We start from the raw sequence: 21,952 nt of genomic DNA on the forward strand, positions 1-21,952 counted from the left end.
TATATATTTAATTCTATAATATATTATAGTCACAGCCTCCAGGGCATATTATATTCTCTTCTTCAACAAACCATTCCTTTAAACATCCAAAATGTCCTCTATGACCACACTTTAAACTTACCACAATAGTTAACCCTTTACATGGTTCATGACAATATATACAATTCAGTTGCTTTTTACAACATTCATCACAATACCAATAACCAAATTCTTCTTTGTTATTATTCTTTTGAAATTTCATTTTACTTTGTTCATTAACTAAAAGCTTTTCACACCAACAACAATAAAATCGAAGATCAACATCTTTTATAGTTAATTCTTTAATTTTACTTCGTAAATTTCTTGGAGTACAATTAATAACATTTGCACTTATAACATCAAGTTTCTTTCTTTGAAGGATTTCTATATATAAAGAAATCCAATCAAGAGCAATATCTTCACTTATTATATCGGAGAATTGTTCATGGAAAAGTAATGCCACGGTAGAACAAAATACAATATCACCTTGTTGAGATGAATAATCTAATGCTTCCTTTAATAAATTCTTTAATTTCCATGCTTTAAATAAAGTATTGGTATCTTCAGTACCAGTAGCAGTAGCAGTACCTTTACCTTTAGCTTCTAAAGCTCGAGTAAGTTCTGATTTTACAGTATTTTTCTCACTTAACACTTCTTCTTCAACTTCATTTAATACCAGTTTCGACAGAAATTCATCTCTCATAATTTGAGTACCACTACCTGGTGATGGTCTCATTCTTCCAAATCCATATGATTGAATAATAGAACTTCTTCTGGACAGAAATGACGCATGCAGGTGATGATGCATTTGATTAAAATAATTCGGACTACCCCCCAGTTGCAAAAATGCGACATTAGATGTCGGACTAGAATTATTATTTGCAGCATTATTTAAAATATTTAAATTCTCATTATCTAAATCTTCTGACAGAGTAAAGGTTGGTCTTCTTTGAGAAGTAAAGGAATATTTATGAGAACTTCTGGAATTGGAATTGGAATTGGAATTGGAATCTTTAGGTTGGGATTGTGGTTGAATACTAATGGGAGCTGAATGTTCGGACTTATTCAAATTTATTAGTGATGGAACTTTAGATCCTTGTAAACTTGCACTAACTGTAGATGGTTCGTCATCATCCACTACGGCACTTTCAGTTTTATCTTCATCACCAATATCTGAATCCTTTCTTAAAAATGAACTAGCTATATCAGGACTAATTCCTAGTATATTAGAAAAACTATTACCTCTACTTTTATTAAGTAAATTAGTTAAGGATGGTTTAGATGATATACTACCTGAACGGATTGGAATCTTCTCTTGAGATTGTTTATTTAAATTTAACGATTCTACACTCTGACTCTTCCCACTATGACCACCATAATTAGTTGTTTGAGTTGAATTAGAATTATAAGATCCTACAAAATTGCCAAGATCAGACAGAATGGATTTATTATCTTTATTATTATATTGTTCATCTGGTGTTTGTTCATTAATTAATGCTCCTTCTTCATTACCTTCAATTGAAGGAGAATAGATATGTTCTTCTTCAAGGGCTACTGCCAACATTCTCCATACTTGACATTCACGTAGTCTTCGAACTGTAGCTGCTATACTAGCATTTAATAGACATACATCAATTAAATTAAAACCTTCAGGTATTGATATTAAATAATTATTAGCTAAAGCATTAAATACAGATGAATCATTACTTGGAATAGGTAAACTTATAGGTACAATAAATGGAGATAAATAAGTTGAAGTTGAACCATAAGAAATTCTTTTGCCCTTTCTAGTAGGAGTCATATTGGAATGAACTGTTGAACCAAATGATAAATTTGAATCTTGAGTATTAGTCGATGCATTTCTTTGTAATTTTGGTCTTGTTATAGATGATGGAGGATCTTGTAAACTATTAAAAGTTCCTGATCGTGGAACTGGAGATGGAGATTTTGTAAAATTTATTGAATAATGAGTATTTGATCTAAATAACCCTGGTTTTTCAAAGGATGATGAAGTAACAGAATTACTACCAGAATTTATAATTGGAGTTGGCAAAGATCCTAATTTAATTTCAATATCTTCATATGAATTATAATCATCTTCTTCTACAACACTATTATTATTACTTCGATCTATATGATTAGTAGATAATTCATCTAATTCATCATTTTCACTAGTATATGATGATTCATTATCTGTCATTTCATATTCATACTTATCTTGATTAACAAAACAAAAATCCCCTATACCATTATTCCAAGTTAATGTACTAGTACTTAATTCATCTAATGGTCGAGATATTTCATGATCAGCTGATCCATCTTGATTATCAAGATCATAAGTTGTAAATACATTAGATTTAGTAACTGTCCATAATTTTCTTGATGGGGTTGAAGTAGTTGGCCAAATAAAATTTTGAAAAGGTTTAGTGGTGGCTGAAGTTATAACTTCTTTGGGAATATACTTTCTATTAAGATTGTATACAGTAATGGTTGGATCATCATTTAAATACAGACATGCAAAATCATAATTGTATAGTGGATTACCTCCTAAATGATTAGAATTGGCATTGGAATTGGAGTTGGAATTGGAAGTAGAATAGAATGCTTCTCGTTCTTCATAGGTTAATTTATCATCAAGTTGTTGAGAATTCTCATACATTCCATCATTAACTTTAAGCGATGGATATTGACTCCATCTAACTTTCATTACTGGACCATAAGTATTAATGATATGTTCAGGAGTTACTCTATTTGATGAAGGATTTGAATCACTATAATTCCAAATACATAATTTTTGATCTCTACCTCCTGTTAAAACATATTGTTTTTCCGGATGAATATGTAATGATAATGCTGGACCAGTATGAAGATTCCATTTGCGTTCTGGTGTAAATACATTTTGACCTCCACCAGATCTTACGTCAAATTTACATAATGAACCAGAATCATGAACAGATAATATAGTAATTCTATTACGACTTGAAGAATGAGGAGAATATTGACAAGATCTAATAGGATCAGAATGAGAACTTGACATAATAGTTACCACTGGACGAGGAGTTGAAGATCTTAAATCCCATAATTTTATTGAACCATCTTGAGAACCTGAAATTAATAAATTAGATGGTTCATAAGGTGAACCAGAAGTTATAAAATCTAAAGAATTTATACAACGTTTATGATCAGAAAATTTATTAATTAATCGAGATTTCCCATTAGGACTAATTTTAAATACATTAATTAATCCATTAGATAATCCACTAGCTATAATATCATGATGACTTTTAATAGTATTTATATTATTTAATTTATTCCCACTAGTAACCCTTGAACTATATTGAGAAGTATTGGGTTCTAATATATTAATATCTTGAATAATTCTAGATTGATCTTCATTTAATGCTAATAATCTTAAATAATTTCTACCTCCAACAATTACATGATGAGATATTGCATGATCAGAGGGAAATGTATTTGATAAATTATTTAATGGATAATTTAATTGAGATAATGTTATAACTTCTCGTTCACAATTATATATTAATTTATTCGATCGATAATCAAAAGTTTCAGGGATTTTTGAATTAGATCTATTAGAACTAAATGATGAAGCTGGTGATGTACTACTTTCATAAGAATTAGAATTAGAATGATTTAATGTTCCATAGATATTGAACGCAAACTTCGCCAAGCTCAGATGGTTGGAGTTGGGGTTGGCTCCATTGGAATTGGCTCCGTTGGACATCTATATTTAGTCCACTACGGCGTTTGGTGGAATAATTCCGAATTGATCTATTTTATTTTATTATATTGAGTATTGATAATATTTCAATATTACTCTTTTTTTTTTTTATCTTTTTTTACTTTTACTTTTATTTTTATTTTTATTTTGGCTTTTGCGCTTGCGCTTTTTCGGGATTCGAGTTGTCTCCTTTACTCGTTTAATATTACTGCTAACTAGTACTAAAAAAGGAACACAGTATCATCATGTTCAATTTTGGAACAGGGATTATAGGACTGCTATTCAAGATAATTAAGATGATTGCTGAAGTTGGAGTATCAGTTGGTGCATTAGCATTATTGGGGATTTATACTTATCAAAATAAGCTTATCTATCCTGCATCAATGAATGATGGACATGGATATTGTGCAACACCTGATGAATATGAAATGCCAAATTATGAATCAATTAATTTAATTACTGAAGATGGTGAAACTCTTCAATGTTATCTGATTAAACATGATATTAATAGTATAAATTATAGTAATAAAACGGTATTAATTTTATCACCAAATGCTGGTAATATAGGTCATGCATTACCTATTGTATCAATATTTTATAATCAATTTGGTTATAATGTATTTATTTATTCCTATAGAGGTTATGGTCGTTCAACAGGGACTGCTTCTGAACATGGATTAAAAATTGATGCACAAAGAGTAATTAAATATTTAACAGAAGAAGATGAACAATATCAACAATCATCAATTGTATTATATGGTAGATCATTAGGTGGTGCAGTAGCAATTTATATAGCAGCAACAATGTCTCAAGCTATAAGTGGTCTTATATTAGAAAATACTTTTTTATCTATAAGAAAAACTGTACCTCATGTATTCCCATTATTAAAGTATTTTACAAGTTTTGTTCATCAAAATTGGGATCTGGAAAAATTAGTACCATTAATTCCTGCTAAGATACCTGTAATTTTATTAAGTGCAAGAAATGATGAAATTGTACCTCCATCTCATATGGATGCAATATATTCTCGATTAAAGAGTGAAGATAAAGTTATATATAAATTTGAAAATTCTAATCATAATGATACGGTTATTCAACCTCAATATTGGGAAAGAATTCAACAATTTATTCAAGATAAAGTTAATCCTGTTGGTTATTAGAATAATGACGTAAGATTTATAAAGTAGAAAACTTAATATACTAATATAACAGTAAAAGGAAAGTAGATAATAATAAAAAATAGTTAAAGATCATTAAACAAACAAAACAACCATTTGTAGTAGACTATATATAAGAGGTTTGAATGTGTAGCTAAAATTACAATACAATTTGAGGTTCTGAACCTTTCTTGTTAGAAGCATCATGAGACATAAATTCAACTTTTTGTTCATCTTTTAATTGTAAGATTTTCTTTAATCTTTCTCCAATAATTGTTAATTTTGTTTCATCACAATCTTTAGTCCAAATACCAACTCTAAATGCTTGCTTTCTAATATTTAAGACAATACCATTAACTTCTTCTTCTTCATCTTCAATAGTTTCACCAATAACAGCTAATAAACCACGTAACCATAATTCATTAATGTTACCACTAACATCTCTTTTATTATTAAATGAATATGACCATTTACCACCTTTAGAATTTTGTTCATCTTCCCATTCTGGTCTAATACCTTCTTTAAATAAATGATAATCTGATTTTAAAGGTAATTGATTGGCAACTGGAATGGAATTATAAATACCCCAGAATTCTTCAACTGATGAAAAAGTAATAACTGGTTTTAATAAATCATGCCAGTTTTCATTCTTATGAACTTGAGGTTTAGTATACCATAAAGTCCATCTACTATTTAATGGATGTTTGGCTGTAAATTCTTCTTTAGTATCAAAAACAGTCTTGGAATCTAAAGATAATTCTTCAGTTTGTTTAGTTAATTCTTCAGACATCTATAATATATATATAATGTTAGTATTTATGAATTGAAATTGAATCTTTAAAAGTCATTGATCATATTGACACGGCGGTTAGTGAAGTATTATTGATGATTTTTCTAATGAAAAACTTTCACAACTTTTCATTCACCAACTACACATGACTTTTTCAGTTGTTTCACAATTTTAACATACCTTTTCGTAATAATGGCTCCGGTAATTAAATCTATAAACTGCTCGGTAGTCTTTTTGAATTTTGTTAAGCTTTACCCAAACAGCTATCGCAGTAGAAAAATTTTTTTTGGTTGTAGAAATTGGGACATGCACGTAAATTTGAAAATAGTATTAAAGCTATATAGTTAAAGGGAAGGGAAGGGGTCAAGTTAAAGAAAGATATGATAATTGTTATCTATTTATTTGTAGATATACAAGATAGTAGTAATATACATGGAATGTTAAAGTAAAATAATTGGTGATAATATATATGTTTTTTTTTAAAATGGATTAAAATTCATTTTTAGTTATTTCATTTTAGGTATCATTACATATTTTTGTTTTCGTTAAAGTAAGTAAAATAAAGTTAAGTATGGAGGATTAGATTAATCCAAAGAATAAAAGAATTACTCCTACTATGGAAGAATAAATAGCCGTAATAGAATTAAATCTTTCAGGAGATCCTCCTCCTACTGTACTTTGTTCATATGTTCTTAAACCTCCAACACTTCCCAGAAGTGAACCTAATCCAGCAACCCCAGATTCAACACCAGTAGTTTCTGCTTCTGTATATGTTTTCATAAATTCTTGAGAATAAAGTGATTGAATAGTAACTGGATGTCCATTAGTAGTCACAGTAATCCAAACAGTAGTTGGAGGTGGAGGACCAGAAGTAGTCTCTGGATCCATATCTTGATCAGCAAGACCCTGTACTATTATGAAATAACAAAATAAACTTATTATAATATTAAACAACTTCATTGATGATGATGAACTCTATAATATATTGGAGAATAGTAATACTGTAAAACGAAGGAATGAAATAGCGATATATTTAAAATAATTAACTGAATACTCTAATAGAAATATCCTGAGCAATCAATATAACTAACTATGACTTGACTTTTCACAATAGAATGTTATTATCAATGGTAGTTTTATAGCCTCTGAGTTGCCTTTATTGTTTTCGTTTTTTTGTACTGCTTTCTCATTTTTTTCTTTCGTGTTTTGTCGCATATGGCAGTCGGTTGCTTGTCGCAGATTTACGACATACTCTGACGCAGACTTAAACAGTTGCGACTTAAAAAATTTATTTTAGATGAGCAGGTTAAATAATAATAATTTTTCAATATATCGATTAACCATAAAGTCATAATTTTAAGTAGTATTCACCAAATATGGCAAGAAAGACGTTGGCTGAGCAATTGGCAGAACTCACTAAACCTCAGACAGACTTTGATATTGAAAATAGTGAACTTAAAGACGATGTGTTTGAAGATGGGAGTGATAATGAAGTCCAATCCGACTCAGATGATGAAACCTTAAGACAACAACATTATGTTGCTAGTTCTAGATCTAAGTTGAGGAAAGAAAATGAAACCATTGCATTAGGAGGAAAGTACTCAGGAAGTGTCGCCAGCAGAAAGAATCTATATGATGATGAAGATGAAGAGGAAGACGGAGAGGAAGAGGAAGAAGAAGATGATGATGATGAGGAAGTTGATGAAGAAGAAGAAGAAGAAATAGAAGAAGAAGTAGACCTCAGTGAAGTTGACCTGGATTCTGATGCATCCCTTGAAGGAAACTCTGATGAAGAATCCGAACAAGAAGATGAGGAATTAGAATTAAAGAGAAACAAGATCAAGGAACTCATGGCTAAAGAAAGAGTTCATATTGTAAATAGATTATCACAATCTGCCACAACTGATGCATTAAAAGGGTTTGCCGTTTCCCAACAGCATAAATTCTTTGATAAAATAATAGATAGTCGTTTAAAGATTCAAAAATCATTACTTAACTCAAATCTTCTTCCTCCAAATCATGACATATTAGTGTCACAAGACTTAGCCACTGAAAATACAAAAGAGTATGTTGAACAAGCTAAAGAACAATGTTTTGATCTTTTAGATACCATATTTGCATTGAGGAAAGCATTATACAAAAAGGATGGAGTTAGTTCAGATCCAATTAATAAAAAGCCAAATAAAAGAACATTCCAAGAATACAGTAAACTTTCAAATCAATATGATTCCAAATTAAATCTGTACCGTTCCAATGTTCTTGTGAAATGGTCAGCTAAAGTTCAAAACTCTTCTGGTTCATCTGCTATAAATGCTAGTAAATTTAAATTCATTAATCAATCATTTGAAGAACAAGTTAAAAATAATTTGAGTGATATGGATAGATTAATTAAAAGAACTAAATTAAACAGACGTAATATAGTACCGTTAGGTTATGATGCTTATCAATTACAAAAGAAAGAAAATGAAGAAGAGCAAGATGAAGAAGAACAAGATAAGAATGGAAATGATAATCCTGATATACCACAAGAGAATGATCACAATAAAGATCAATCTAGTATGGAAATAGATGAAATATTTGATGATGAAGATTTTTATAGAGTATTACTTAATGATTTAGTGGATAAAAAGATTCAATCTAGTAATCCAGCTGCTGGATTAACCTTAACTATTAGAAGTGCACAAAAGGCTCAAAAATTTAAAAAGAATGTTGATACTAAAGCATCCAAAGGTCGTAAATTAAAATATCAAGTTCAAGAGCCTATTTCTAATTTTGAAAGTTCCAAAGGTAATTGGAAATGGGATGATAATCAAATTGATGAATTCTTTGCATCTTTATTAGGACAGAAAGTTAATATGAATGAATTCGATGAGACTGAAGAAAATGTCGCAGATGAGGATGAGATAGTTAGTGGAGAAAATTCCATTAAATTGTTTGGTTAATAGAGATAAATATATATATATATATATACATATACTAAAAAATCTACAAAATCTACAAAATCTACATTACATGGGTAAAATTCAATCATTGACATTATCATTATTTATTCATAGCTATATATAGAAACTTAAACTCAAACTTAAGCTTAAGCTTAAACTAAGTGAAACTTAAAGTAACTCTAATAAACTGTTAGTACTAAATACTTTTAATCTAGTAGTTAAGGATATCATATCATCACTGGATTGGAACACATAACAATTTCAGACAAAATAAAGTAAGGTAGCGTGAGTTTTTCCACATCGACAAAAAGTCTCGAGCCAAATGCACTCAAGTCATCATTTAAATGTTCTTCAATCCTGTGATAAAGTTTCCTAATTCATAATATTAATATTACTTACACTTTTAGCTAATGAATAGTCTCATTAATGAGCAGCTGCTAAAGAAGAAGTAGTGAATAAAGAAAATTTTTTGTCACTAAGATTCTCTACGACAATTTATGTCGCGCCAGATTTCCAGATTTACCCGGACAGGTGCGGTAGTGAGGTATAGTAAATAGTGAGATAGACATCCACTACTCAGTAAGGTATAGCACTCAGTAAAGATATAGTTATACTGTAGTTATAGTAGTAATAGTAGTAATACAATGGCAGATAACAAATATAAGTATAGGATTGAAATCCAACAAATGATGTTTGTCCTGGGAGAATCCAATGATTCACCAGTTGAAACTACTTCATTAATTGAAGATATTGTACGAGGACAAGTAATTGAAATATTACTTCAAGCTACTAAAACTGCTGCATCAAGAGGTACTAAATCAATAGCTCCAGAAGATGTAATCTTTCTTATAAGACATGATAAAGCTAAAGTTAATCGATTAAGAACTTATTTATCTTGGAAAGATGTTCGGAAGAATGCCAGAGATCAAGAAGGTGGTGGAACAGAATCTTTAATTGAAGGTGATGCAGCAAGTGGAGGAGCTGGAGGAGGAGCTCAAGCCAATGATTCATCAAAAATGTTATCTCGATATAAGAAATCCAAAATTAGATTACCATGGGAATTACAATTTATGTTTAGTGAACAACATTTAGAAACTGCTGAAGAATCTGAACAAGTTGATGATGAAGAAAAAGCAGCAACAATTGCTTCATTAAAACGATTAAAAATGGCCGATGATAGAACTAGAAATATGACGAGAGAAGAGTATGTTCATTGGTCAGAATGTAGACAAGCATCATTTACATTTAGAAAGGCTAAAAGATTTAGAGAATGGGCACAAATGGCACAATTATGTGATTCAAGACCAAATGATGATGTTATAGATATTCTTGGATTCCTAACATTTGAAATTGTATGTTCATTAACTGAAGAAGCCATGCAAATTAAGAATTCAGAAGAAAAGCTTAATCAAATTAAATCTGAAAAGGAAAAATCTCAGAATCCTGGTCAACAACAGAAGAAAAGAAAGTATTTATTTGATAAACCTGATGAATTAGCTAATCCCTTAATGCCATATCATGTAGAAGAGGCATGGAGACGATTACAATCCATGGATTTTAAGCATAAGGCAGCTAGATCCTTTGGAGGAGGTATGATAAGAAGTCGAACCAGATTAATTTAGGTAATTAGTTGGTTATATCTATATGTATTTATTAATGACATGAAATGACATGAAATGATATGAAATGACTGTATGTATATACTTATGGTAATGACTGGGGAAATGTCTTCCGAATAGCTGGACTGTTAATTTGGAAATCTCGATAATTGAGAAATCGTTTGACACTACTATAACCCTGAGATAATTGTTCTAATTCCTTTTCATCTAGAATCAATTGGAATTGAGATAAATATCTACAATATGGTAATAAATCCACCACTAAACTATTAGGAGTTATGTAGTTTAAAAATGAAGTATCTGAGATTCTTGAAATAGGTTCAGGACTTGTAGTATCTCTATCATCATAAGGACTATTTCTTGATCTTAACGATCTTCTCGTGGTTTGTAAATCTTGCATAAGTTTAGGAAGTCTCTTAGATCTTGATCCTATAAATTCCACAACTATATCTCTTAAGTAATTATAGGAGAATTTGGGGGTAGGTGAAGATAAATCTAAATCTAGATTAGAATTAGAATTATTTAAATTTAAATTTAAACTAGTGCTTAAATGGTTACCTATATTTAATTCTGTCGGTAATGCTGGATGCCGTAAATAACGAGTCTCATCAATATCACAAATCTCCGGCAATTCATTATCGACAACTCTATGATTGAATACAGAAAATGAATTGGAAGATATGGTATCACCAGCTGATGCACAATCGATTTGATTGGCTATAGATATTAAATCTTCATCATCATTGAATTCTATTGATTCAGAATCATTCGGACTTATATGAATTATCCCCGTTTCACATGGAGAATGAATCTCACACATAAATTGACATTCCATAAGACACTTTCGAAGATCATAATTAATTCCATTATAACTATTATTCATTATACTAATAATTAATTCATTGTCGATATCATACCCTTGAGATAAACAACATAACCATAGATAATTCTGAATTAATTGGGGGTTCACTTGATTATCATTAATTCGAATTATTGAATCATCTTCTAAGGTATAATCAAGAATATTCTTAGGAATTGATTGAATACTTTCACAAGTAAGTACTAAAGGTTTTCTTGAAATATTTAGAATATCCCCCACGGTTTGCCAAAAATTCTTATCTTGTTCAAATAATATATCTACATCTTCTAGTAATACTAAACCTAATTGAAATTCCTTTTGACTCTTTTGTTGATGAACTAATTGGGTAGTACAGAATTCTTTTAAACTATTATAGATATCTTTTCTACCTCGATGAACTCCACTATTAATTTCATGAACATAACCTCCAATTTCTTTCATAGCAGTATAAATAGAAGTGGATTTCCCACTCCCACTGGATCCTTCAAGAATTAATAATGGTACAAAGATATCTTCATCAGTTTCTTCATCGTCATCATAGAACAAATTATCATCAATGATAAAGTTATTACTAAGTTTATCTTTCCTTTTCCTTTGCTTTAATAAGACATTTCGAGGATTCTTTAAATTCTGATTTTTCAATCGAATAAAGGAATTATTAATCCAATGCTTAATATGATTTTGATTGGTTTGGCTCATGATTAAATCCGTAAGCTTTTCAGGTTGAAACAAGTCTATCCATAATTGGCTTATATTGTTTAGAACTTTATGGGTTATGAATCGGTCAACTACTGAAAGTAATGCTTGTTCTTCTTCATAATTCGGGATTGTATCATTGATTAGTTGACTTATGTCTGCTTGAGTATCGATAGAATACTTATACTGATACTTCGTTGTATTAATGACGGTTGAATTGAATATACTGTCCATAGCGGAATGTTCATGTTCATGTTCATGTTCAGTTGTAACTAGACAGTGTTTCAAATTCCAGGGAGTCTGGAAATCGTGGACTCTGGGTAAGTCATCATCACAGTATATATGCATGAGATCTTTGGATATAACAAGAGGTTCTAACTCTCGTAACTTCTGTAATGGACTAAGCTTCTTTGATGCTTGCATCATAGAATCAAATAATGATGCAGATTTTGGTGGAGGAGTGAAGAAATCACTTGAACCTGTTCCTGTTCCTGTTCCTGAATGAATCCCCTTAGTAATTAATGGATTACTATACTTTTGAATATCTTTTAATGCTTGTGAATTCACTTTTAACGTTACAAAATAACTCGATGAACGCTTATCTTGACCTTTAAATGATTTGAATGATTTGAATATATCTCTGGCTGAGGTTCGTTTGGAATTGCCATATATTTTAGCTTCTAAATCAATAGTACTACTTATTTCTGTAATTTCTGGTTCAGTGGTTTCTATATCTATAATTTCTACAGCAACTGGAGTAGGTGTAGGTGTAGGTGTAGGTGGATCTTTCTTTTTCAATCTGGCAAACAAGTCCTTGGCAGAAACGGACTTGACATTGTCTTTATACATTTTTCTTTCGAGTTCTCGGACGTCGTGTTCTCGTTGTAGTTGCAAGGTCTTAGAGTCGGAGACTGAGAGTTCGAAATCGTCTTCGATTATGTGTGCTTCTGTTTCTGGGAGTACTGGCACTGGTTCTGGTTGTGGTTCTGGTTGTGGTTCTGGTTCAGATTGTGGCTGTGGCACTGGTTCTGGTTCTTTCTTCGTCTTCTTGTTTCCTGTCAATATAGACATTAAGCTGCTCGTATGTCGTATCTTCGTATCATTATGGATCGGTATAGATGCAACTGATGATTGTGATGGTGATTGTGGTTTTGGTTGTGGTACTGGTACTGGTACTGTTTCTGGTACTGGCTTCTTAAGCAATTCAAATATACTGACAGGTGCTGGAGGGTCTCGTGAGTCCTGTGTCTGACTTAGAGCAAATAGTTCAGGATCTATATCAATATCAGTAACCTCACTATCATAAGTCTGAGATGTAAACGACATTAGTGGAGATGTTGATGATGTACAGGATGACTCGTCGGCACTATCGTTCTGTAACTTACACCTATTCTTATACTTACTGTTACTCGTACTGTTACTCCGATTGTCCGTTAGCTTCCCATCCATTCCTCAGTCATTAAGTAGTGTTAGTGATTCTCGGGGTTAGTGATAAATGGAGAACGCGTAGCCAAACCAAAACAGTGAGTGCGAGTGCGAGTGCGCGCAGACATGGCGATGGGTTGAAAAATGTCGCATAGTGGGGCAGCTAACTAAGTGTCTGTCTGTAGTGATGACTTCTATAGTGGTTGGTAGTGTAGTGTAGTGTGACCAATAGGAGGATCATGTCGGGGATCAAGTTCAGTATTAAGAAGAAAAGTGGGGGCATAGACAAGTTGAAGTTGACGTCAAAGTCAAAGTCAAAGTCAGACAAATCGAAGGTGAGTATACAGACTGTTAAGAAAGTTAATCCTTTAGCTTCTACGACATACAAGGCCTTTGCAGATGAAGAAGATGATAATGATAATGATGGAAAGACTATTGAAATCGAGACCTTTGACTCGCATACTTTGAAGACTGCATCGGGAGATAACACACAAGAACCATTGATCATAATACCGAAACAACTCCATAGTCAAATAAGTCAACAGGCGAGAGAAGAGCAAGTGCGACAGCAGGAAGAGGACGAGTCTAAAGCTCGATTAGACTATGGAATAACTAATTATAGTAATAACAGTAATGATAAAGAAAATGATAACAATAACAATGTACTGTCTGTATCTGTGCTACATCGTCAGAGAGCTGAAGATCCCGATGAAGACTCTGATGAGGAGTATGCTAAAGTACCAGTAGACCAATTTGGTGAAGCCCTATTAAGAGGAATGGGTTGGACTCCAGATCCACAACCAAATAGTAATACACCCCAACCTATGAATCAACAAAAGAGTCCATTATTAGGTATAGGTGCCCAGCCTATAGATTCAGAATTGTATGATGATATCAAAGGAAAGAAGCCAGTAGTGCCACTACTTAAAGTAGATAAAATTACAGGAGAGCGAGTATCTGAAGAATAAATAAAGTATATATATAAATAAATAAAGTATATATATAAATAAATAAAGTATATATATAAATAAATAAAGTATATATATAAATAAATAAAGTATATACAGTGCTTGTCTATACAATAACTCCTAAACCCAATAGAAGTAATTGACTAGCAAGTGAATGAGACCACATGGTGGACTTTTGATTAATAATTCTCTTTTCATCTAATTTAACTAATTTCAACATATCTTCATAAATATCACTAATTATAGCATCAAATATTTTAGTTTGTGATAAATTATGAATGTGGTATAAATCAGACACTTTTTCAATAACGGTTGTTTTAATAACTATTGGTGAATATGCAGACACTGATGATGAAGATGATGTAGACTCAGATGAATGTAAATCATTAGACAATGATTTCTGTTTGGATTCCATTTCATCAGTATAATTATTTATAAAACTAATTAATGATCGTAAATCATGTAATGACACAAATGGAACATTATTGGAATTTGACATGGGTAAATTCTTAGGTAAACTTGCCTTTAAATCATAGAATTTAACCTTTACATTGACTACCACATATTCATTAGTTGTAGTATTGGAAAATTCATTCTCGGGTTTGGTGAAAGTATGATAGATGGCTGCCAATGCTCCCTTTAATAAAGTCTTATCATCATTATCATTATCATTATCATTGATAACTGGCTCAGAATTACTTGCAGTTATCTCACTAGTCTTGGTTATCTTTAAGAATTCACTAAACATATCTGATACAAACTTAAACGATTCTGAATCATTCTCAAGTTTATCAATGTTAGGTAATTTTATATCGGCAATGATTTCTGCTTTCCCATTAACTATCCAATTAAATTTCAGCAATGGATTCGATTGACTTAATGAACCTAAATCAACAGAATCCAATTTAAATCGAATTAATTTGTCTTCATTATCATCATTATTATTATTGTTATTGTACGGATTAAATTCACCTAAAAGGTCTTGACGTTTATGAATAGTAAACATTGAATCATTAATTAATCCACTAGAATTATTGGCATTAAAGAAATCAATTAATAACTTATCACCAGATAATCTTGGAAGATCACAATTGAATATAGTAATTCTTAAAGGTGAAGTTTCTTTATTATTAAATATTTCAATATATGAATCATGAATCTTAACATGATCAAGTTTATAATTGGAATCCATTAATTTACCAGAAGATACAGATTGAACTTGAAAGCTTTCTTCTTCATCTTCATGCATAAGATCATATTGATAATGAATATTTTCAAAATGATTTCTAAATATCATGGTTTGAGAATTATCATTGTTACGAAGATGTTGATTATGAGTTTGTGGTTGATCTTCATCTGATTTAAAAATCTTACCATTCATACCAAAAATCTCTAAATCATATATAATTCCATTACCTTCATACCATTTATTGAAAGATAATGTTAAATCTGCGGCTTCTATTGTAGCAAGAAATGATTGATCATCTCTTGATATTATTTTAAAATTTTTAAATCTTAATTTACCGTCTTTTAATTCGGGTAATATATTCCCCTTTTGAAATTGAATTCTAACTCCAAGTCCATAAGAAAGAATTGAACTGGTTATTCTTCCAAGAATACTGTTATCGTGATTATTTTTAAATTCATTATTTTCATCATTATCATCATTATTATTATTATTATTATCATTAATATTGTTAAGTAATATAGAAGCTATCTTTTCATAGGCATTATCAAAATAATGAATAGAATGCATAACTACTAATCCAAAAGTAGTGGTTCCAAGAATAATCCAAAGAATATTCCCCATAACCAACCATGATATAAACGCTGATATAATATCAAATGATGAATGTTGATTAATTTTACCTCTAATCAATGGCCACTTTAAATGAATTAATAATCGACTTAAGGAAGAATTGGCTTTAGATAATAATGCTGCTTTAGTAATAGATGATTTTAATATAGTATCTTTTATATCTTGTATTTTAGATTTACTCTCATTTCGATTTTGATTTGGAGGGTTAGTATTGAAAAGTCTTGATGAAGTTGATATATTCCGGAATTGTGGTGTTGTTGATATAGTATGGGGCTTGAAATTAGTCAATAAATTGGTATGTTGATATGGCTTTATACTTATGCCAGATCTGATAGGTAGTGTCTTGTTTTGATTCTGTTTCTGGGTCTGGGTCTGGGTCTGACAAGTTGTCATAGTCCGTATGATATATCGTAAGGCCGGATATCGCATTATACTATTACTATTAGTACTCATGGTGCGGCTCATCGCCACTACCCATGGTCCAACCAACCGACTTGAACTTACAGTCATCCCACTAGATATCTGTTGAAGAGACATATGGACTGGTTAGTTGTTTGTATATATGAAACAGACTGTGTTTATATGAGTTTTAATTATAACGGTACTTGTGGTTATGGTTGTATAAATTTTTTAAAACCATTTCATTCGCTCACAATTTTTTTTTTGCTTTCTCTTTTTTTTTTTCCGTTAATTTTATAATTTTATTTTCTCAATTATGCGGAAATTTCTTTTTATCTGGGGTAGTCTGCAAAAAAATGCTGAACGAAATCAACTGGTAAACCTTAATTCAACCAGAGATAAAGCCTAATTCTGTGAAGAAAGGAAGAAAGAAAGATAAATTGGTTTAATTACATAATCATTTATAAAAATATAGAAAACAAAAATCTCAAGTATAACTATAACTATATCAATAACTATATCAAACAGCAGGCTTCTCTTCAGAATCTTGAACAAAATTCTTAATGTTTTGTTCACCAACTTGTCTAATCAATTTATCGGCATTGAAAACTTCAACTTCGGTGCTTGCAAAATCTCTTGCCTTAACACCTTGTTCAAATAGTAAATCTAATTCGGCAAATGTTCTATCCTTAGTCTCGGGTAATTCAAACCAGCACCAAACTGCTGCTGCCATAGAAAATCCAGCCCAAAAAAGTCCCGTCTTAGCCTTCCAGTTCAATTCAGTTGGATTTAACATATATGGAGTTATTATACCAACAATTATACCAGAAACATTATATAAGTTTCTTGAAAGCATAACCGTCATGGTTCTTAATTTGGCAGAAGGTATCTCCGCAACAATACAATAACAAAGTGGACCGACAGTTAAATCATATACAAAAGTATGAATTAAAAGTAAGGATCCGGCTCCCCATTTAGCATTATTAGAAGTTGAAAATCCCAAGCCACCAACAATAATTAAAATAATAGTTTGAAATACAATGCCACCAAAATACATTTTGAATCTTCCCACTCTTGTGGCTAAAAACCATGAACCAACAGTACCAACAATACCGAACATATATTGAATAATTGAGAAGGTGAATGCCATACTTGTTGGCAAACCAGCCTGTTTAAAGAAATAAGTGGAGTTTCTCATTAAGGCAGCACCAGTACAAGATTGAAACAACCAAGTTAAAGCTGCAATTCTTGTTCTTCTGAAATTTACACCTTTAAAACAATCAGAAAATGTAGCATCCTTATTTCCCAGAGCTTCTTCTTCTTTCACAGTTAACTGAATCTTTCTTAACATTGCACTAGCAAGAACTTCTTTATCTGGTAAATCTTTATTTTCGGTTAATAACCTCTTCAAAGAATGCTTGGCTTCAGCGTATCTGCCCCTTTTTACTAAATACCATGGTGACTCAGGGGCAAGATAAACACCTATCATGATAGGAATTGGCCAAATCCATTGAATAGCAAAAGGAATTCTATACGAAGATGGAAAATCTCCAAGATCAACGACTGCCTTAAGAACACCTGAAGAAATTAACTGACCAATAACCCAACAAAGATTAACGTAAGTAGTAAGATAAACACGCAATGTTGTGGGGGCAACTTCGGAAGCGTACGTTACCGTAATAGTTTGAACTGATCCCCACATAAGACCAATGAGAACATAGGAAGTTAATAATACTTCCTTATTGGGGGCAAAGAATTGGATAAATATAAAGCCAATAGATGAGGCTAAGGAACATATCATTGTCATTCTATAACCAATAATATCAGTCACAAACCCGGCAATTGCAAGACCAATGATACAAGAACAAGTATATGCCATATTAAGACCTGTTTGCCATTTTGCAGAAATTTGATATTGCCCTAACTCAGGATAGTAATCTCCAAACTTTCTATTGAAAGCAGGGAAGGCATAAAATGCACTTAATAAATGAGTATCATAACCTTCCATAATTAAAGCAGTTGAAAGGATAAGTGACCACATGATAGCTTTGGGGAACGTTCTGAGACCTTCACTAAGAGACATATGTTTTTCCTTTTGTTCATTGGATTTAGCTTCATCAGAAATGTCCAAGAATTTAGCAACAAAGTCATCAACAGTGGAGTTGGTCAGCGAAGCATCAGTGCCGACTTCAATCCTCTCGATGATCTTTTCAGGACCTTTATTATCACCGGCCATCTTTTTAGAGTAGTAGCAACGATCTCAGCAAAAATAACAGCAACCTTAGTTGTAACTATTTTGATCAGCTTTGGCCTTTAGCTTTAGTTAAAGAATCTAAAATAGTTACTCACTGATTAGGGTTCGATGATCATCTTTATATATTTGTTGGAATATCATTACAGTGGCAGAAATTTGTATTGTGTTGACATTATTAATGAGATGATACGTAACTCATATTGACTAATAAATTTCACTATAAACTAATTTGCATCTACTTTACATAACCAGATAATCATACCAAAATAGTTACATGATATTTGCCAAGAATGTCATGTTGCTTATTATATTTAATAACCCCCGTGTTTGGTTATGCAAAAACGGGAAGCATGATGTATCATAGATTTAATAGACTTTTTACCGTTATTATTTTCGTTTACACACTTGGCATGCCCATCATTTCGGTCTTCAAATTAAAATAGAGTACTGTCATTAAAGTACTTTCATTATTTTTTTCACAAAAATCACCAATCCAATACATAGTGAGGAAATTGTGCATCATATTCTATTACATCTTATCCTATGAATAGAATCCACACAAGGTATTTTAATGAAATGCATAAAGAATGTGCCTGAGCACAATTATAATTAGGTTTATTTTTTATTACTCGCTTGCTCGCTCGCTTACACCAACCATAAAATCATCTAATTTGAAGTAGATCTAGAAGAAATATGTATTGAATGTATTCAACACGTTTGTATATAGATTATGGAAACAATAGATTATACCAGTCATTTGCTTTTATTTTGGTATATTCTCTACTAGTTAACATTTAGAGTTTTGAAGTAGGGGGTCTCCTCAAGGTCGTTGCGTTTATTTTTTTTGATTTGCTTTTTTTGCAACAAAGTGGCACCTGCATAACCATCAATTAACTTTTTAATTCATCCAAAGTAATGTGCTATCAGAGTATTCCTTTCAACAATGACTATTAAGTGGTCTACAATTGATAAAATGAAACTTATTTAATGAAATAAGACGAGTTTACTTCTGTTCTTTACAATGATTAGACATTTAAGCTTTGAAATTGTACCCCTAATTAACAAAACCAAGAAATTCTTTATAATTTTGAATTATTCCTTAAACTGATTACTATGAGACGGACCTCGCAATATCTTAGATCCAAATTATTGCGAAATTAGATTCTGAAAACGTTGCAATTTTTATAATAAAATTTCTGGTTCAATTTGGAAAGGTGCCACATGGGGATAATCGTCTTGACTTCTGAGCAGTCACTTGCAACACTCAGACATATATATACAAATTAGTAACTTTTAACTTACCCCATCAGTATAGGAATCTAAGATAGAATTTTTCAAAGATTATACATGTCATACAACAAAAAAAATATGTACCGGATAAATAATGTATTGCATTGTTATGCTTTGTAAGTAATTTAGGATTAAACTTACTTTTTGCATTTGTTACCACAAGGATTTTCTTGGCCAAAATTTCAATTATATAAAATAACTGCAAGATCCAAACATATATACTTCTTTGTGGGACAGGACAATTGGCAATGACGATTACTTACAATTGGTGGAAAGACGCTACCATCTATCAAATCTGGCCAGCTTCATATAAAGATTCAAATGGAGATGGTATTGGAGATATTCCTGGAATTATTTCCACTTTGGACTACCTTAAAGACTTGGGTATTGATATAATATGGTTAAGTCCAATGTACAACTCTCCTCAAGATGATATGGGATATGATATTAGTGACTATGAAGCGGTCTATCCAAAGTATGGTACCATGGAAGATATGGAAGAATTGATTGGAGGATTACATTCCAGAGGTATGAAGTTGATTTTAGATCTAGTTATTAATCACACATCAAGTGAACACAAATGGTTCAAAGAATCAAGATCATCAAAATCAAATCCAAAAAGAAATTGGTATATTTGGAAACCACCGAAGTATGATGAAAATGGAAAAAGACAGCCTCCAAATAATTGGGGATCACATTTCTCTGGATCTGCTTGGGAGTATGATGAAGTTACTGGTGAATATTATTTGAGACTTTACGCTAAATCTCAACCAGATTTAAATTGGGAAAATCCTGAAGTCAGATCTGCACTTTATGAGTCAGCTTTACGATTTTGGTTTAATAAAGGAGTTGATGGGTTTAGAATAGACACTGCTGGGTTATATTCCAAAGATCAAAAATTCCCTGATGTACCAATTGTATTCCCAGACAAAGCTTTTCAGCCATGTGATCTATATACTTTAAATGGTTCCAGAATTCATGAATTTCATAAGGAAATGTACTCTGAAGTTATTTCAAAATATGACGTTATGACTGTTGGAGAAGTTGGCCGCTGCTCTCGAGAGGCTGCCTTAAAGTATGTAAGTGCCAAAGAAGGAGAGATGAATATGATCTTTTTATTTAATATTTTTAATGTTGGGACAATCAGAGGGGATAGATTCAAACTCAACCCTTACAAACTAATTGATTTCAAAAAAGCTGTTGAAGAACAATGTGAATTCATTGAAGGAACAGATGCTTGGTCCACTGTATTTTTAGAAAATCATGATCTGGCAAGGTCAGTTACTAGGTTTGGTAATCCTAAGTATTATGAAACCTCGGCTAAATTACTATCGTTATTGCAAATCACCCTTACAGGTACTTTATTCATCTATCAAGGTCAGGAAATTGCTATGAGTAATCTTCCAAGATCCTGGTCTATAGATGAATACAAAGACATCAACACTGTCAACTATTATAAATATTTCCAAGAAAGATTTGGAGAAGATAAGGATTTTGATGAAAAGAAGAAAGAATTGATGGATGCAGTTAATTTGGTTGCTAGAGATCATGCAAGGTCGCCTGTTCAATGGAATGATTCACCTTATGGTGGATTTTCCACTGTGGAACCTTGGACAAGAGTCAACGACAATTATAAAACAATTAATGTTGCATCTCAAGTCGAAGAATCCAATTCTGTCTTAAATTTTTGGAAAAGATCTTTAAAATTGAGGAAACAATTCAAAGATTTATTAATTTATGGATCTTTTAAAATCTTAGATTATGATAATCAGAAAGTCTTTACTTACGTAAAGTATAATTCACAATTTGACTCTACATCTGCAAATGCTTATGTTGTGATGAATTTCTCAACTGATTCCATAAAGTTTGAAAAGTTAATAGAAGGGGATTTTCAATTAGTCCATTCCAATGTGGATAATTTAACTGAAGAGATATTAACTCCGTATGAAGGCCGAGTTTACATAGTTTCATAGA

At 31.5% G+C, this 21,952-nt stretch overlaps 11 protein-coding genes across 11 annotated transcripts; 5 read left to right on the forward strand and 6 right to left on the reverse strand. All coding sequences in view use genetic code 12, as the record gives it.

Annotated features, from left to right (window-relative positions):
- Nucleotides 1-13: 13 nt before the first annotated feature.
- Nucleotides 14-4,004, reverse strand: RJT21DRAFT_131266 (uncharacterized protein; the record flags this gene model as incomplete). The annotated part of the gene is made up of 2 exons (XM_064883047.1): nucleotides 14-3,735; nucleotides 3,977-4,004. 2 exons carry the CDS (start codon nucleotides 4,002-4,004, stop codon nucleotides 14-16), a joined length of 3,750 nt encoding a protein of 1,249 aa, XP_064736567.1.
- Nucleotides 3,873-4,999, forward strand: RJT21DRAFT_48699 (uncharacterized protein). The gene has a single exon (XM_064884780.1). The coding sequence runs from the start codon at nucleotides 4,006-4,008 to the stop codon at nucleotides 4,918-4,920; it is 915 nt and encodes a 304-aa protein (XP_064736568.1). The 5' UTR covers nucleotides 3,873-4,005; the 3' UTR covers nucleotides 4,921-4,999.
- On the reverse strand, nucleotides 4,999-5,967 carry EIF4E (translation initiation factor eIF4E). The gene is made up of 2 exons (XM_064884783.1): nucleotides 5,888-5,967; nucleotides 4,999-5,707 (listed from the first exon to the last, which is right to left on the reverse strand). Exon 2 carries the CDS (start codon nucleotides 5,705-5,707, stop codon nucleotides 5,078-5,080), a length of 630 nt encoding a protein of 209 aa, XP_064736569.1. The 5' UTR covers nucleotides 5,888-5,967; the 3' UTR covers nucleotides 4,999-5,077.
- A 1-nt stretch (nucleotide 5,968) lies between these two features.
- On the reverse strand, nucleotides 5,969-6,854 carry PGA1 (Pga1p). Its single transcript, XM_064884782.1, has one exon. The coding sequence runs from the start codon at nucleotides 6,665-6,667 to the stop codon at nucleotides 6,287-6,289; it is 381 nt and encodes a 126-aa protein (XP_064736570.1). The 5' UTR covers nucleotides 6,668-6,854; the 3' UTR covers nucleotides 5,969-6,286.
- Nucleotides 6,855-7,038: 184 nt separating this feature from the next.
- RJT21DRAFT_122075 (rRNA-processing protein) lies at nucleotides 7,039-8,683 on the forward strand. Its single transcript, XM_064882285.1, has one exon. It carries the CDS (start codon nucleotides 7,084-7,086, stop codon nucleotides 8,647-8,649), a length of 1,566 nt encoding a protein of 521 aa, XP_064736571.1. The 5' UTR covers nucleotides 7,039-7,083; the 3' UTR covers nucleotides 8,650-8,683.
- Nucleotides 8,684-9,198: 515 nt separating this feature from the next.
- On the forward strand, nucleotides 9,199-10,312 carry SPT3 (transcriptional regulator). Its single transcript, XM_064884781.1, has one exon. It carries the CDS (start codon nucleotides 9,294-9,296, stop codon nucleotides 10,269-10,271), a length of 978 nt encoding a protein of 325 aa, XP_064736572.1. The 5' UTR covers nucleotides 9,199-9,293; the 3' UTR covers nucleotides 10,272-10,312.
- Nucleotides 10,313-10,353: 41 nt separating this feature from the next.
- RJT21DRAFT_382 (uncharacterized protein) lies at nucleotides 10,354-13,149 on the reverse strand (the record flags this gene model as incomplete). The annotated part of the gene is made up of 1 exon (XM_064884396.1): nucleotides 10,354-13,149. The coding sequence occupies one exon, from the start codon at nucleotides 13,147-13,149 to the stop codon at nucleotides 10,354-10,356; it is 2,796 nt and encodes a 931-aa protein (XP_064736573.1).
- Nucleotides 13,150-13,435: 286 nt separating this feature from the next.
- On the forward strand, nucleotides 13,436-14,276 carry RJT21DRAFT_122079 (uncharacterized protein). Its single transcript, XM_064882286.1, has one exon. The coding sequence runs from the start codon at nucleotides 13,488-13,490 to the stop codon at nucleotides 14,214-14,216; it is 729 nt and encodes a 242-aa protein (XP_064736574.1). The 5' UTR covers nucleotides 13,436-13,487; the 3' UTR covers nucleotides 14,217-14,276.
- Nucleotides 14,212-16,684, reverse strand: RJT21DRAFT_122080 (uncharacterized protein). Its single transcript, XM_064882287.1, has one exon. It carries the CDS (start codon nucleotides 16,570-16,572, stop codon nucleotides 14,323-14,325), a length of 2,250 nt encoding a protein of 749 aa, XP_064736575.1. The 5' UTR covers nucleotides 16,573-16,684; the 3' UTR covers nucleotides 14,212-14,322.
- A 270-nt stretch (nucleotides 16,685-16,954) lies between these two features.
- On the reverse strand, nucleotides 16,955-18,670 carry RJT21DRAFT_88601 (maltose permease; the record flags this gene model as incomplete). Its single annotated transcript, XM_064885573.1, has 1 exon — nucleotides 16,955-18,670. The coding sequence occupies one exon, from the start codon at nucleotides 18,668-18,670 to the stop codon at nucleotides 16,955-16,957; it is 1,716 nt and encodes a 571-aa protein (XP_064736576.1).
- Nucleotides 18,671-20,155: 1,485 nt separating this feature from the next.
- Nucleotides 20,156-21,951, forward strand: RJT21DRAFT_133328 (alpha-glucosidase; the record flags this gene model as incomplete). Its single annotated transcript, XM_064883187.1, has 1 exon — nucleotides 20,156-21,951. Exon 1 carries the CDS (start codon nucleotides 20,227-20,229, stop codon nucleotides 21,949-21,951), a length of 1,725 nt encoding a protein of 574 aa, XP_064736577.1. The 5' UTR covers nucleotides 20,156-20,226.
- Between the last annotated feature and the right edge of the window lies 1 nt (nucleotide 21,952).

Source organism: Scheffersomyces amazonensis, assembly GCF_036850825.1.
Source record: "Scheffersomyces amazonensis strain UFMG-HMD-26.3 chromosome Unknown RJT21scaffold_6, whole genome shotgun sequence".
Taxonomy (NCBI): Eukaryota; Fungi; Ascomycota; class Pichiomycetes; order Serinales; family Debaryomycetaceae; genus Scheffersomyces; species Scheffersomyces amazonensis.